The 16,528-nt window shown below is 36.3% G+C and overlaps 1 protein-coding gene across 1 annotated transcript in view; it reads right to left on the bottom strand.

The window, feature by feature from the left end:
• Nucleotides 1-16,528, bottom strand: part of CNGB3 (cyclic nucleotide gated channel subunit beta 3) — a 143,907-nt gene that overhangs the window by 28,114 nt on the left and 99,265 nt on the right. The window contains exons 12-14 of the mRNA XM_067711698.1: nucleotides 15,973-16,132; nucleotides 12,331-12,428; nucleotides 1,195-1,278 (exon numbers count right to left, since the gene is read on the bottom strand). Of these exons, the coding sequence (XP_067567799.1) occupies nucleotides 1,195-1,278; nucleotides 12,331-12,428; nucleotides 15,973-16,132 (342 nt within the window). The remainder of the gene's footprint in view (nucleotides 1-1,194; nucleotides 1,279-12,330; nucleotides 12,429-15,972; nucleotides 16,133-16,528) is intronic.

Below are 16,528 nucleotides of genomic sequence, written 5' to 3'. Positions count from 1 at the left end.
GACAGAGTCCCTTCCTTTCTGCCTTGACTCATGTGAATTCTTTCCTCTACCTGGAATGCCTGCTTCTTCTTTCTCCTGGTTCATGCTGATTCATTTTTCAAGACTTAGCTTGACCAGCATCTTCTCCAGGAAATCTTGCCAGTACCCCAGCGCAGAAGTGTCCTTACTCTGTGTCCTACCACAGCTTGTGCTTACTTCTACCATCTAGCACATTATTTTGGAATGATATAAGTACTTCTTACCCTCACTCATGTGTGAACTCCCCAGGGTTTTGGATCATCTCTCATTTCTTTGAACTGTTCATCTTTCTCTACTTTTTATTTTGATTATTGCCTTCACTATTGATTTAATATCTCAAGATGTATCTCAAGGTCCCAAGGTCATCATTCCTTCTCTCCCCCTTTGAGTTAGTAATCAGAGATGTGCAAAATTGTTTATTTTAGAGTTATTTGTAATAGCAAACACTTGGAATTGATTATGATATATTCATAGACTGGAAGATTATGCAGCTTTAAAAAGGATGTTGTAGATTACTTAATAATATGTAAAATGTTCCCATGATATATTGTGACATGACAAAACAAGTTTCAAACATAAGCGAGGTATGGTGCCAATTTTATAAAACAAGGTCTAACTATCCATCAGTCGATATAAAAAGATAGGTTGAAATATATTAATAGTGGTTATTTCTGGGTGGTGGAGTTTTTGTCTTTGTGCTTTTATGTGTTTCCCATTTTAAAAATAATGAACGTGTATTACTTTGTAATCATAAAAAGCACAGTAAAATTAAAAAAAAATGGCATTGATTATTTACTAACTGGGTGAGCTAAATGGAGGTAACTGATAGCTTGCTGAAGACATAAAAAGGGCAGAACCACCTTTCACTTCTGTAACTTTTCCCTCCACCTTAAGTATTTGGAGTTAATGGGGTGTGACAATTGATGATTTACATTTACACAAAGCAACTTTTCAGACCACCCACACTTATATCCTATAAGTAATGAAATCCATATTGTCTTGTTCCATTTTGAACTCTGAGAGCACATTATAGTTTTACAGAATTGTATATCATGATTATTTCCATACTATGGAATTCACCCTGGACAAGTTTTGTTTAAACTATTCTCTTGCCTTATATCTGAACTCCTCAGATGTATTTATTAGTCATGCATTAGAAAAATAGCATGAACTCACCTTTTTGCAGACAAAGTCACCAGGTAAATAGACAATGGATTTCAATCTTAGCAATATGTCATAAATCATCTGTGTATCACAACCCTAAAGAAAAAACAGAGAAAAATAATTCTCATAGACACAGCTAAAAGGCCAATATTCCAACTGATTTTAAAATGCAATGGAAATAAACAGTAATAGATGTTGTCTGTGTTAACATTAAAATATTAGTTGCCGGTGGATATGGACTTGTCTTGACCCAAAATTTAGAAAAAAATACCTATGATATGATGGCTAGAATTTAGATCCTGGTTAGATATATTCAGGTTTGAATCCTGTTTCCACTACTTATTGCTATGTATCTATGTATCTCATGCCCTCATTTTCTTAATCTGTTAAATGGGGGTGAAAATGTTACTAATCTCATAATGGTAAAATTTTACTCATATAAAACTTAACATAATGCTTAGTAAATGATAGGTATTAAAGATTACGGTAATATAGTGAACGATTGATTATTAATATATTAACACTGACAGATAAAAATCTTTGCTGAATATTTTTCTTTTTAATAACATCTTTCACACTATTGTTAGATATTATTATTTAACTTTGCAAGCTTGTATGTTTTTCTTCCCGAACTTAATTGTCATCTTCTTAAGGCAGAGTAACTGTACATGAGAGATACAAAAACAATATCTGTTAAACAAATGACTGTTCATCTCCACTTCAATAGTGTAAGAAACAAATTTGATTTATTAGAAAATGTGTCTATATTTGTTTTCTGTCTAAATAATTGTAATTTATCTATATGATAGGCTAAAGAAAAATCTGTAGATGCTTCAAAACTCTCACTTTACATAGCGATTTTGAATCTTCTGCTTTCATCAAATATTTTTATTTTTTCCTCTCAGAGCTGTTAACATGTAGCAGCTTTCCTTTTGTCTGTCCCTTAGGGGAAATTATTATTTTGCAGAGAACTAATCCTAATCAGTAGCAGAGGAAGGAGGCGGAAAAGTAAAGGACCTACCCCCAGTTTGTGGATTGGCTAATCATTCCTTTAGCAATCACAGGTTTCCATAATGATTTTGGTAGCAAACACTTGACCTAGATCCATATGAAATTTAAACCTTGGGGTTGCTTGACTGATAAGGAGAGTTAATGATTTATGATTGAAGTATTTTCAAGTAGCCATGGGTAAGAAGCATTCAGATGAAATTGAAGTTAGAATTTTAAAAATTTATTTGAGAAACTATAGCTTTTGGTTCTCTCGGATAGAAAGAAAGGCAAAAGCCAACAGGAATACCTTCTTAATACAGTCCAACAAATATTCATGAAAGCTGCTATGAGCAAGGCTTTGAACAATGCCCTTGGTGCAATCAGAGATGACAGAGAGTAAGTCTAATTGGGATAAGGTTTTAAGTATACAGAAAAGCTGTAATTTGTGGTAAAAGTTAATCATATCGTAAGATATCCCAGGTAGGTATCCATACAACTTTCAAGAGGTGGGGCTATTACTTCTGTCTTGGAGTGGGGATGAGAGAGAGGGGAAGCATCAAGAAGGTGCTCGTGTGGGTGACACAATTTGAGTCATTTGAAGATGAGTATGATTTTTATCTGCCAAGATGCACAAAGGTCCTTTTAGGCATAGTGAAATGTACATTTTCTTTCCTTGTCATGTATTTGTTTTGTGCAAAGTATATAATTGTTATTTATATTTATTTTATCCCTACCATGTCTCATAGGTTATCATATTTGCTAAGGCAAATGACAAAGATTAATTTCCTTCTAAAAATTATTTTGTTTTTAGTAAAAATTCTCTAACTATATGGCTCATGTGCCCTACTTCTTTTAATGCTGTCATTGATTCACAGTAATTTCATTTCAGAAACTGGTGTTCTGATCACTCAGAACTCTCTTAGGAAAAAAAACAAACTGGCTTGATTTTAAGATTCTGCCCACTAAAGAAAGTTAGTGTCCTTGATATTTTAGAGAAAATTCATTAGAAATATATTTGGAAGTTCTTAAGCTTAAACATGTCTAGAATATCATTGCAATGAAGGTAACTCTCAATCATTCATATCCATGGAGAATAATAGCATTATAAATGATCAGAAAGAGAAGATATTTTTAAAAAGCCCACTTACATTTACTTTCACAAGCACAGTTTGATGTTTTCGGCATTAACTTTTAATTATAATTTGTAGGCCAAAGTAAAGTTTTCATTCCTTGAACAATTCCTGCTGGAATGAACTTTGATGAAAATTCCCAACTGTATTAAATTGTATTCATAGGAATTACTAATGATTTTAAATGCTGTTTTCCTATGGCAATAATTCCATAAATGTACAAAGATGTGAGTGGCAGTATTATTTTCAGTACTGAAAAAACTGGAAACAACAAAATGGCAATCTGTGGACAGGTAAAAATATTGAAGATTTGTAGGTTGCAATACCATAAAGTGGTTAAAATCAATAAATCAGTTCTCTCTCTCTCTAGATGTGATTGAATTCAACAAATAATGTGGTCTGCACAAAAGCAAGCTATAGAATATATTCATTATGACTCCAACTATGAAAAAATCTGTACAAAATAATACTACCGGGCTTCCCTGGTGGTGCAGTGGCTGAGAGTCCACCTGCCGATGCAGGGGACACGGGTTCATGCCCCGGTCCTGGAAGATCCCACATGCAGTGGAGCTAGGCCTGTGAGCCATGGCCGCTGAGCCTGCGCGTCCGGAGCCTGTGCTCCGCAACGGGAGAGGCCGCAGCGGTGACAGGCCCGCGTACCTCAAAAAAAAAAAAAAAAAAAAAAAATACTACCTGTAATTGATGTTTATATAGATAAAAAGTAAAATAAAAATGAGTATTGGAAGGACATCCTTAAAATCATTTTAGTGGCCACCTCTGAGGAGGGAGAAAGGAGAATAGAACTGGCAAGAAGAATTGATGAGACTTTAACTTTTATTAATATTAATAAAAGTAAAGTAAAACACGCATCCCAAGATTGTTTGTAGGAACAAAATCCTCTTTGAGAAGGAACACATTTCATCTTTTCTCTTCTTTCAGGTTAGCTCACTGGCAGAAAGCACTCTAAAGAGACCCAATTAATGGAAGTGTTGGAACAAATTAGGAGATAAGTCTTAAAATAGATTGACAAACAATTAGTACTTTCGTCAGTAGAAATGCCCAAATACTTAAATGGAGAGCTGTTAGCTTATGGCTTGGATTTCCTCAGAGAAAAGCATTTAAACCATTATAAATGTGAGTTTTTATCAATGTACTTGCATAGAATATGTATTAGCTATGTAAACAGAACATAGCAGTTGTATGTAATAAAAAAATTACAATTTAAGCTTCACCAACTAAGTGATTCTTTCCCCTAATGATTGCTTTGTGGATAGGTGCCACCAGCCTTGGGGCAACTGTGATTTATGACTAGATCCTTCCTTTCTGTATTTTGGCTTAGTGAAATCAAGTTTGCCTTATGAAGTCATTATGTTTTATGATGTATTTGAGAACAATTATCTCCTCCCTCCCCCACAAAATGACTATTTTCTTGAGATACAGTGTGCTCCATTATCGTATGATAAAAAAGAATTACATCCCAGGGCTAGCATTTTTTTTCTTTATAATGCAGCTCCATTTCCTTTATAGAAGTAATTAGGAAGACTTCTGATTCACAGAAAGAGCCCAGTCATTGTTTCATAAATGTTCCTTTTTTTTGTAAAGTGAGAGTACCTGTGTAAATGTCAATATTAACATTGTATTAACACAACATTTGTATTACATTTTATTTTCTTATTTTCATCTATTTAATTCTTTCATCCTTTCTGTGATGCTTGGCATTAATTAATATATTGTTAACACTCTTGGTTTTTAGATGAGGTAACAGAGGCTCAGGCAGTCTATTGACTATTTCACTAAGGTCACACATGCAAGAGATGTCAGAGAAAGAGACTCATGTGTGTGTGTGTGTGTGTGTGTGTGTGTGTGTGTGTGTGTGTGTGTTTGATCTACATTCTGAGCAACTCAAGGGCAAGATCTGTATATTAGTCGCTTCCATATGCCCAGGGTCCTGCCAGGGCATGGGGCATGCCAGGCACTAAATAAATATGGTCTGATGTATAGAATGAAGTTATTAGAAATTATTCCTTTTTCAACAATGGGAAATTCAGTGCTGTATAAAAACTGTGTTACAGATTTGAATACGGCTTTTGGAGATTTGAATGAAGTTGGGAGAAATTTTATTTTTATTCAAAACATAACCTATACTTTAGATGATGGGTCCTATACCCAGGAAGTTCTTCTTTTAATACTTGCAAGCTCTGAATGCAATTGTAAAGTTGGTAAAATTTACCTTTGGATGTTTACTTTCTCAGTCCTGAAGGATTCCTTCATTTCTAGGCTCATTCCTCCTTAAGTTCTTCGGAAAAGAACTTAAGATATTATCAGTAATATATAACTCACTGTAACTTTAAGTCACCCTCAAGTATAAACAGTCTTCAGGTCTCTTCTCAGCTCAGCCTTGTTTATTATAAAAGGACATGCTTTGTCCCATCTTAAACTCCATTCCCACTAAGCAAATGATGGGTAATATGTCTAGGGCAGGAATTCTGAATCCAGTTACCCATGCTAAAGTCAAATGTGATAAATAATTTGCAAGGTACTATGATGTCATAACTTATTGAATTCTAAGTGATATCAGACCCAACCTTATGCTTAACATTTGCAAACACAAGTAAAGTCATCTCCATCAAGCTTTCCTGAGAACTGAAAATAATTCTATTTTTCTAGGAGCCTCAGTATCACATAGGCAAAGTGAGAAGTCACAAGTTGGATGAAACCCTGAGGATGAATCTAATCCATTTTCCTATGATCAAGCACAGCTACACACTGATTTTACCTGTGTGAAAACTCTCCTGTGACTGAATCAGTTTTATTTCTCAGTAATAATAGCAATAATAACAATATAACTTACTATATCCAAGGTATTGAGATAAACACTTTATATGTTTTGAGTCACTGAATTATCACAGAACAGCTAAGGATGTCATCTTATTTATATAGAATTTCCCCACACTTCTGGGAGGCAGTAGAGAGCAGGGACTATATGCGTGCAGTATCTGGGGTACCCCACTAGTGCTTTGGACAGAGTAACTGCTCAGCATGTGTAGTTGAATGGAGTTCATCTGGGTTATAAGTTTATTGTTCAAAATACTTTAAAAAGTCTAGACACAATACCTTATTACGTTTACCACCAGGGTTAAAAATAAAGTTAAAAATGAAATGTAGTAAGCCTCCCTGTAATGCTCTGATTTCAGGCCCTTGGGAGGAAATATGTGATTAGGATGTCACTGACAGGGGACCCTTGTGTGAGGGGAAGAAATAATTTTGCCATTCCCATTTCATTCCTGGTTCAGTCTGCCACTCACATGCAAAATTCTTTCTCCACATATTTCCTATCACTGAAGTCAAAGCCTTTCCAGGCTCTACTTGCCATATAATGACAATGAGTCACAGATCCCAGTGAGGTGTCCTGTTTGGGATGGGTTCTCCATTTTTACCAAGGCAGCGTATTGTGCTTTCCTTGACAGACTGGTGGTACCAACATTCCCATTTTGGTGTCTTTCCTTTCCATTAAGCAGGGCGCTCTTTTTCAGTTTCTAAAGGATGCAATTTAAATTCTAGACACTAGGTGGCGCAACAGAACTTTTATTAAATTTTCTCTTATTTCTGGTAATTTAGTGGTAGAGGCAAAATGTGATTTCCCTAGCATTTAATTTGATAAAACGTATTTAAAAATCAATATAAAAATAATAAATCATCATAAATGAGGGGAAATTGCCCAACCTCATAGAAATGAATCACTCCTTGTTAGGTTAATACTTGAGCTTGGGCTGGAAAAACATGCAATCTGAAAGGAAGAGAATTATTTTTGTGAACAATTTTAAAAAAATGACTATTCACCTCTAAGATCTTTAGAAACTCTGATCACCCCATGTAGAAGTAGCAGATCTTACTAATTAACCATAGTTGACTGAAGCAAAGTTTTGGTGAAATTCTGTGACTTTAATTCTACCTGCTTTGATTAAGAGGGAGAAAAAAAAACACATGAGATTCAAGGTCTTTTCTTAGTAGGAGAATAGCACAGTGTGTGTGAATCTAGGTATCTGGTGTGAAACTAACTGGCATGCCAAGTCTAAGTCTGTGGAAATCACCAAAGGATGGCCTTGAGCTTACATTGCTTTTTGACTCTAGGGAAAATTCTCAGCGTCTTATCACTTATCCAGACAGGTCTGGTGGAGAACTGAAAGGTGGCTTCATTGAAGGGTTAAGACTGTAGACTGTAGCATAAGAAAAATCAGTGCTCAAACCCTGTTCCGTTGCTTCTAGCTCTTTGGCCTCAGTCAGGTAAGTAGTTTGTACTTTCTGTAAAATGGGGTGGGGGTGGGGGTGGGGTGGTCATAAACCTTTTCTCAGAGGCTTGCTGTGAGAATTAATTGAGAGAAGGTAACAAAGAAGAAAACACAGTGTAGCACACAATGAGAACTCAGTAAATAGCGGCCATTAGGTTTGAGAAGATACAAGTATCAATTTTAAAATTGGGGGGACTTCCTTGGTGGTCCAGTGGTTAGGACTTGGCACGTTCACTGCCATGGCCCTGCGTTCAATCCCTGGTCAGGGAATTAAGATCCTAAAAGTCATAGAGGGCGGCCAAAAAAAAAAAAAAAAAAGGAAAAAAAAATTGGTCTTAGCAACAGCTTGGTTTCTTTGACAATTATATTCCGTACAGCTTGACAGTGTTTGGGGGGCTGTGACGGTTAACTTTGTGTCAACTTGGCTAGGCCATGGTACTCAGATATTTGGTCAAATACAAGTCTAAATGTCATTGTGAAGGTTGTTTTTTTTTGGTTTTTTTTTTTTGCGGTACACAGGCCTCTCACTGTTGTGGCCTCTCCCGCTGCGGAGCACAGACTCTGGACGCACAGGCTCAGCGGCCATGGCTCATACACACACACACACACACACACACACACACACACACACACACACACATATCTCACTGATTGTGTTTCTCTGGAGTACCCTGACTAATACAGGGGCCATGTGAGTATTGGGTATAGCAAGGTATATGGTGACAGTACTGGGAATGAAGGATCATGGACAGTATGGACCTCCTACATGTAACATTGTCCATATTATAATTTGTGATACTCCAGCATTACTTATATTACTTTTGTTAAAGCATTAGGATACTCACTGTTCCACTAATATATAAACAAGTTTCACAAGGCTAAAAGGAAAGAAGTATAAGCACATTGTCCTTTTTGGAGTTTTAAAAATGGAATACAATGCACAATTAAAGTTACAGACATATTTCTGGAAAAACTGAAGCAAGTTTATTTAGCATAGAATTATTATCTGGTGCAGCATTGCAAACAAATTCTACTACATCTGTATCCCTTCACAAATTTACAAAATGGAGAAAAGTCCTTGTGAAATTTTTGACTGAAGGTCCAAGATATAAACTTAAAATATTCTTTAGGACATCTTAAACTAGGTATTTGTGAGTTAAATGATTTTCAAGTACCTTTAATTTATCCTAATCCTGAAGATTGGGAAGACACAAAGCATGCCTGCTAGCCTCCAATCTTGGTGTCAGATCTCTCTGTCTCTTTGTCTCTCTGTCTCTTTTTTCTGTCTCTTTCTCTCTCTCTTCCTGCCTGCCTGCCTTTTAAAGATCTGGAAGATTCATTTTCAGGGAGAATTCAAGATATGGAGGCTTTCAGCAGTTGAGTCAGCCTTCTTTATTATCCCTGGATATTCTGATTTATTCAAAGTGACCCCATTTTTTGTCTTTATAAAACTGAAATCTGTGCTGTCGGTTTCCTCCTTTCCAGCTTCCTTGGCCTATAGGATTGGGCCCACACACTATAGCCTGGCTTCAGTTGACCTTTCTAGATTCATCTTTTGTTGTCACCCCATGTTTTGGTCCTAATGAGTGATAATGAGGCTCCTGCCTGGGAGTCTCCCCCTTTTCACTCTGAAGCTTCCTGAGCATCCTCTGGGCACACACGCTCCAAAGGTTTCCTCCTTTGTGCCTCAGCCCCTTGAGGCCATAGGTGGCTCTCAGTGAACGGTGACTGAATCAGAAGCAACACGAGTCAACTGGGTATAATTTATGAGGTAAGCATATAAGATCCCTAGTCAGCATATTTCCTCCCTAAGAAAATAACAAATTTGTACAAACCACTAAGACTGTCTTAGCAAGATTTAGAAAAGAAATAAATTTAGAAAGCTTCCATACCTGCTTATTTTCTACTTCATTTGGCTTTAGGTAAAAAAATATTTTTTTCATTTAACAGAAATATAAATGGAAATGGTTTCTTTCTGGAAGGAGTTACATCTTTAATGGAAATGTCAGGAAAGAATGAATCTATATTTATGTACGTTAGCAACATGTGAAGATTTAACATTTTTTTCTCAATCAGATGTTGCTGATTTTATGGATTTCCAAAAATATATGTAAAAACAAAGGAAAAAACTCTGAGGTTGAAAACTGATAACTTCCCAGATCAGAGATAACCCCATAAAAGTCACTGGTATATAATTTAAAACTTTTGTTTTCTTTAAAATGTAGCTGGTTCTCACTTATTCTCATTTATTCTCAATTAAGCTAGTCCTTAAGTTGTTAAAAATTTTATAGCATTTAAAAATACTGTTAATTTAGCCTTGTGGCTTTCATACCTTTTTTGACCATAACTTGTAGTAACAAAGACATTTACATTGTGCCCAGTACACACATAGATATGTATATGTGTATTACAAAAATAAATAACTGAAACATAAATTTTGTAATACAGTGCTTACCCTTACTTATGTGTGAGGCACTCTGATATTTTCTTGTCTACTTTATATGCTGTTTGTGACCCATTTAATTGAATTCATGATCCCTAAATGAATTGCAAGCTGCAGCTTGAATACCATTTATCTAGATGAACCTGTTAACCAAGGTAGAAATCCCTTTCCCAGTCTCCCTGGTAGAAGATCAGAAAACTGTTTGAATACATTCCGTGGTGCTTCTACCTCACCAGAGCTTCCACTGTGGCACTCGCACTAGAAATTGGGAACCACTTTCCAATTAGGAAACTCCTTTCCTATAATCTCCAGGAATTGACCCCAGGGCATCCTCCCTCCCATCCCCTCTCTTCCTTCCTAAGACCGTTTAGGACACTGTACGGTAACCTAACATCGAGGGTGACTCTGCCTAACCATTTTACCATACAGAGTCTGCTTCTTCATCTTGCCCACAATGGTATCGATTATGTATTTTCAAGGCATATCTTTCTGTCTGGGTTACATAATAGGGGATAATATCTAGTCCCTAGCTTAAAATCCATCAATATGTTGATTTGCCCAAATTTATGGCTCCAGCTTGGACCTCTCCCCTAAACTCAGATTTATTTATCAAACTGCCTACATGACATTCTATCTAAAGTCTAACTCTCACCTCAAACCAACACATCCAAAAACAGTCTATTTCTACCCTCCTCACCCTACACTTACTCTAAAATTTCCTATTTTGCAAATGGTATCTTTGTTCCTCAGCTTAAATCCTGAATCATCCTTCATTTCTCTCTCTCTCTCCCTTCACAAAATCAAACAGCAAAAACTGTGGGCTCTTCCTTTGAATACATCCAATATTTGGCCACTTTTTAACTCTGCTCCTACTATTCTGGGTCTGATCACCATCATCCCTATAGACGTCTAAAGATGTTATCCCTCTTTGGCCTCCCTGACTTCCATATTTGCTTCCTGGTCTACTCTCCACAGAGCAGGAAAAAATCCCTTTCAAACAGATCTCAAGTAGATCATCTTCTGCTCAAGATCTTTAGTGGGTTTTGCATCTCAGAGTACAATCCAAATTTTATGCTACAGCCTCCAAAGCCCTGCATTAACTTGCCCCCTGATTCATCCTTCCTGTTTTTACTTTCCTCTGACTACTCTTGCTTTACATCACTCTGCCTTTGCTCCAGCCTCCCAGATCAGGGCTTCATCTTGTCCATCCTCCTGTAATATTCCCTCTCTGTCCATCCCTCCTCTCCCACTCCCAATATCTGCATAGCTCACTCCCTTGCATCCTGCAGTCCTCTGCCCAGATGCTCAATTGCACTTCATTAGAGCAGACATTTCATGCCCAGTACCTCCCTCATCCTCTTTAATCTGTTTAATTTTGTTCATAGCATTATCACCTTCTCACATATTATATATTTATTTTTCATTCCTCTCTTTTGGAATTTAAGCCTCATGTGTGCAAGTATTTGTTTTTAGAAGTTGAATTCTTAGTGGCTAATATGGTGCCTGGAACATAGTAGGAACTTAATAAATGTTCGTTGAATGAATTAATTAAATAGACGAATCAGTAAATGCCACACACAGAATAAGTGTTAGGTGAGAAAAACTTCCATATAGTATAATGCATTGAAGAGAGGGCAGAAAATTAAAAACATTCAAAACATTAAAATTTTCTTTGCTATATATTTTTTCTTTTTAAAAAAACCCTCTAAATTTGAATTTGGCCATGTAAAAAATCTAAATCCTAAGCATTTGTATTGGAGACATGATTAGGCATGATTCTCTGACTGTCAGGCCAAACCAGAGCTAATCTGGGGCCTGATTTGCCATGCATTGCCAAGGCATATTCGTAAATGGGAGATGACATGTGTAGTAGCAAAGATATAGAGCTGTAGAATTTAATTATATTTAAATTAATGCAAGAAGACCTTGAAGAACTCTTCTTCTTTGACACCAGTTAGGAGAGAGAGGCTTCTAAACAAGTCATCTGCTGAAGAGAGATCCGTAGTTTATTTGATTCTAATTTCACATAAATTCTCTAGATTATTTTGATGTTGTAAACATAAAGGCAAAAAAACCATAAATGCTGTATTCAGCAAGAGCTTTTTTGTTTGTTTTGTTTTTTTTTCCAATAAGAATAATAGTTTATTTTATATCAGAACAATGGAGGACAGATGACAGGGAGACAATATAGTGTAAATGCTCAAAGAACAAATTATCAACCAAGAATTCAGCAAGAGCTTTGATTTTTACAGAGTAATTGATATGGTGCCTTCCTATGAATTGGAAAAACACTTGCCTTGAACAAGTCGACTTTGCTGATGATGCTGAAGTTCACATCAATGGTGAGGGCTAACTGCATTGTAGTTGGCAGTGTCTCAAGTAGGTCGGATTCATCTTCATAAAGATAAACACATCAATCCATAAAGGAGAATAATTAAGGAAAAAACATCAAAGTTCAAGGACAATTAAAAAAATAAAGGAAACAAAATATCAACTCTTTTTATAAACAGCTGCATCACAGTCTATATTTTCATTGCTTCTATTGGACATACATACTTATCATAATAGCACTATTACTTGCATGAAAGAAAAGAAGTATTTTCAATATTGATGACATAATAGTTCTGAATAATTCCAGAATTTTGTGTTTGCTGAAATTTTAAAGCTTAGTGATGATGGGACAAAGGCTAGCGAACAAACTGGGATGGGAAAAGGATCTAGTTCCTGTCTTCTGATTCTGCAGACCAGCCCTAACATCCTAAGGATGGCAAAGAATAATGAATACCGTGTAGCTTACAGAGTCCTGTCATGATCTTATTGGACCCTCATGACAACCCTAAGGATAAGTATTCTTACTCCTACTTTCTGGAAAGAAGAAACAAAAGGGGAACTGAAACTCAGAGAGGCTGTAAGTGATTTACTCATCTGTGCATAAGTGGTGGGTGGCTGAGCTGGGAGTGGAATCTAAAGAAGAAATCTGTTAAGTGAGTAAATTCAAATTATTGTTATTTACTTGCTTATTAACTCAATGAAGTATGTGAATACATTAAAGATTTTTCTACGTGTGAATTAAATGATGGGCCTTCAGGCTGATAAAATGGTCCATGAATAAAACTGCCCATTTTTAGTCTACAGTATATTATGGGTTTCTGAGAGCTGATTACTTTTGATGTTTTCTTGCATCCATTTAGAAAAGAAAAAAAAATTCTATACTATATCCTTATTTTGATTCCAACATTGGTTCTAAGTATGAAAATCTTTTCTATAAAAACACAGCTCCTTGTTTCCAAGGGTTTTTTTCCTCTAGTTCCTTCCTAAATGAAGGAGTTGGAGCAGTGTCCACAGGGACAGAGGGAAGGAGCCTGTTACTGCCCCTCTTCCTCCCTGCTTGAGATGCCCGCAGGAATAGCTGTGTATGTTTAAGAAAAAAGTTTGTTGTTTTTGTCATTTAGATTCAGGAAGAGGTTCTAAACCTGTGGTTGGAACCTCTTAAGACTGGCAGAAAGGAGAAGATAAGGTCCTACCGTCAACAACCAGTGATTCTTACCTGCTTCTAAGAAACTTTGTTTTGTTTTTGTTTTTTGAATTTTATTTTACTTAGTTTTTATACAGCAGGTTCTTATTAGTTATCCATTTTATACATATTAGTGTATATATGTCAATCCCAATCTCCCAATTCATCACACCACCACCACCAGCGCCCTGCTACTTTCCCCCCTTGGTGTCCATATGTTTGTTCTCTACATCTGTGTCTCAATTTCTGCCCTGCAAACTGGTTCATCTGTACCATTTTTCTAGGTTCCACATATATGCATTAATATACGATATTTATTTTTCTCTTTCTGACTTATTTCATTCTGTATGACAGTCTCTATATCCATCCATGTCTCTACAAATGACTCAATTTCATTCCTTTTTATGGCTGAGTAATATTCCATTGTATATATATGCCACATCTTCTTTATCCATTCATCTGTTGGTGGGCATTTAGGTTGCTTCCATATCCTGGCTATTGTAAATAGTGCTGCAATGAACATTGCGGTGCATGTGTCTTTTTGAATTATGGTTTTCTCTGGGTGTATGCCCAGTAGTGGGATTCTGGGTCATATGGTAGTTCTTTTTTTAGTTTTTTAAGGAACCTCCATACTGTTCTCTGTAGTGGCTGTATCAGTTTACATTCCCACCAACAGTGCAAGAGGGTTCCCTTTTCTCCACACCTTCTCCAGCATTTGTTGTTTGTAAATTTTCTGATGATGTCCATTCTAACTGGTGTGAGGTGATACCTCATTGTAGTTTTGATTTGAATTTCTCTAATAATTAGTGATGTTGAGCAGCTTTTCATGTGCTTCTTGGCCATCTGTATGTCTTCTTTGGAGAAATGTCTATTTAGGTCTTCTGCCCATTTTTGGATTGGGTTGTTTGTTTTTTTAATATTGAGCTGCATGAGCTGTTTATATATTCTGGAGATTAATCCTTTGTCTATTGATTCGTTTGCAAATATTTTCTCCCATTCTGAGGGTTGTCTTTTTGTCTTGTTTGTAGTTTCCTTTGCTGTGCAAAAGCTTTTAAGTTTCATTAGGTCCCATTTGTTTATTTTTGTTTTTATTTCCATTATGCTAGGAGGTGGATCAAAAAAGATCTTGCTGTGATTTATGTCAAAAAGTGTTCTTCCTATGTTTTCCTCTAAAAGTTTTATAATGTCCAGTCTTACATTTAGGTCTCTAATCCATTTTGAGTTTATTTTTGTGTATGGTATTAGGGAGTGTTCTAATTTCATTCTTTTACATGCAGCTGTCCAGTTTTCCCAGCACCACTTATTGAAGAGGCTGTCTTTTCTCCATCATATATGCTTGCCTCCTTTCTCATAGATTAATTGACCATATGTGTGTGGGTTTACCTCTGGGCTTTCTATCCTGTTCCATTGATCTATATTTCTGTTTTTGTGCCAGTACCGTATTGTCTTGATTACTGCAGCTTTGTAGTATAGTCTGAAGTCAGGGAGTCTGATTCCTCCAGCTCACTTTTTCTTTCTCAAAATTGCTTTGGCATTTGGGGTCTTTTGTGTTTCCATATAAATTGTGAAATTTTTTGATCTAGTTCTGTAAAAAATGCCATTGATAATTTGATAGGGATTGCATTGAATCTGTAGATTGCTTTGGATAGTATAGTCATTTTCACAATATTGATTCTTCCAATTTGGGAATCGCATTGTAATTTGCATTCTGAGGGCAGTAGCTTTATTGGCTTCTCAGTAGCACTAATTCCTAGTTTTATATGGTGAGGAGCAAACTAAAAGTTGAATCTGATTATTGTCAACTAGCGCATTAACTTACTTTACATCTTTAGTAAACATTATTTTTAACTCCAGTGTTATAGTCCTAATAGTAGACACCATGAATGATTAAGGAACTATTAGAGGAGACCTGTAGCAGGTTGAAAATGGCTTGAAAGATTGCTGTTCTGAGTACTCACTGTGCTCTGGGAAGAGGATGATATCACAGAGAGAGCAAGGGTTTGGAGGAGAACAGGTGCATGTCTCAGTTCCGTTTAGGCCATTTGTCTAAGGCCTCTGTGTCCTTGGCCAATTTTTTCAGTTAGGAGCTTCCATTTCCTTGTCTCCTAAGAGGGGGTTGATGACACCAAATTTTCCCCATTTTTTTTTTTTTGATGAAGATTATATGAGCTAATGTGTGTAATATCTAGCATCTGGTGGGCACTAAATAAAATTTAGCCTTTGCTCTTGAAGGATTTGCATAACCCGTAAGTTATGTCTGAATATTTAAGGAAAAAAAGCCCATGGTATTAAATTAATGCTTTAAAGATTATTTGGTTGTTTCCCAATCTTTTTCAAATCCAGTTAGTTGCCATTGCTGCCTTATAGGATTTTCATTATAGGACGCGTTTTACAGGGTTTTAGTCAGTAATTTGCCGTGCTTACCTAGCATTCTTTGAGAGTCCCATGTATATTTATACCAAGTCCTGACCCGATTCTGCACAATCTTAGGAATGGAATAAGTGTTCATGTAGGCAATGGTATGATCCATGCAGGTGCGGAAGTTGCTCTGATTGGCTGTAGCTGCCCCAATTACATCTTGCATCTAAAACCACAAACATGGTCACTCCACACCCAGCAGAGGAAGTGGCAGAGTTACTATAAGCCCAGTTGAATTAAAAGTTCTCACATGATACATTCTATTCTAATCCCTGACTACTTGATTTTTAACACACTGATATTGGGTCCTACTTTCAGCCATTTACCTATAAAATATTGGGCAAATTGCATCCTCTTTCTGACCCAGTAAGGACAATAGAACCTGTTTTACCTACCATGTGAGGTTTCTGTGAGGATTCAGTCACATAATGCATGTGACTGCACAGAATCTTCTTTGCAAACTTGTATATTACTGCAAAGATGTTAGTTGAGATTTTAAAAATTATATAGCTGTGCTTATGCAAGAAATGTGCAAAGAAAGTTGAGCAATTACCTGGCAGAA

Source organism: Pseudorca crassidens, chromosome 17, assembly GCF_039906515.1.
Source record: "Pseudorca crassidens isolate mPseCra1 chromosome 17, mPseCra1.hap1, whole genome shotgun sequence".
NCBI classification, from domain to species: Eukaryota; Metazoa; Chordata; class Mammalia; order Artiodactyla; family Delphinidae; genus Pseudorca; species Pseudorca crassidens.
The sequence above is the reverse complement of the archived record's forward strand: the minus strand, read 5'-3'. Positions and strand labels throughout refer to the sequence as shown.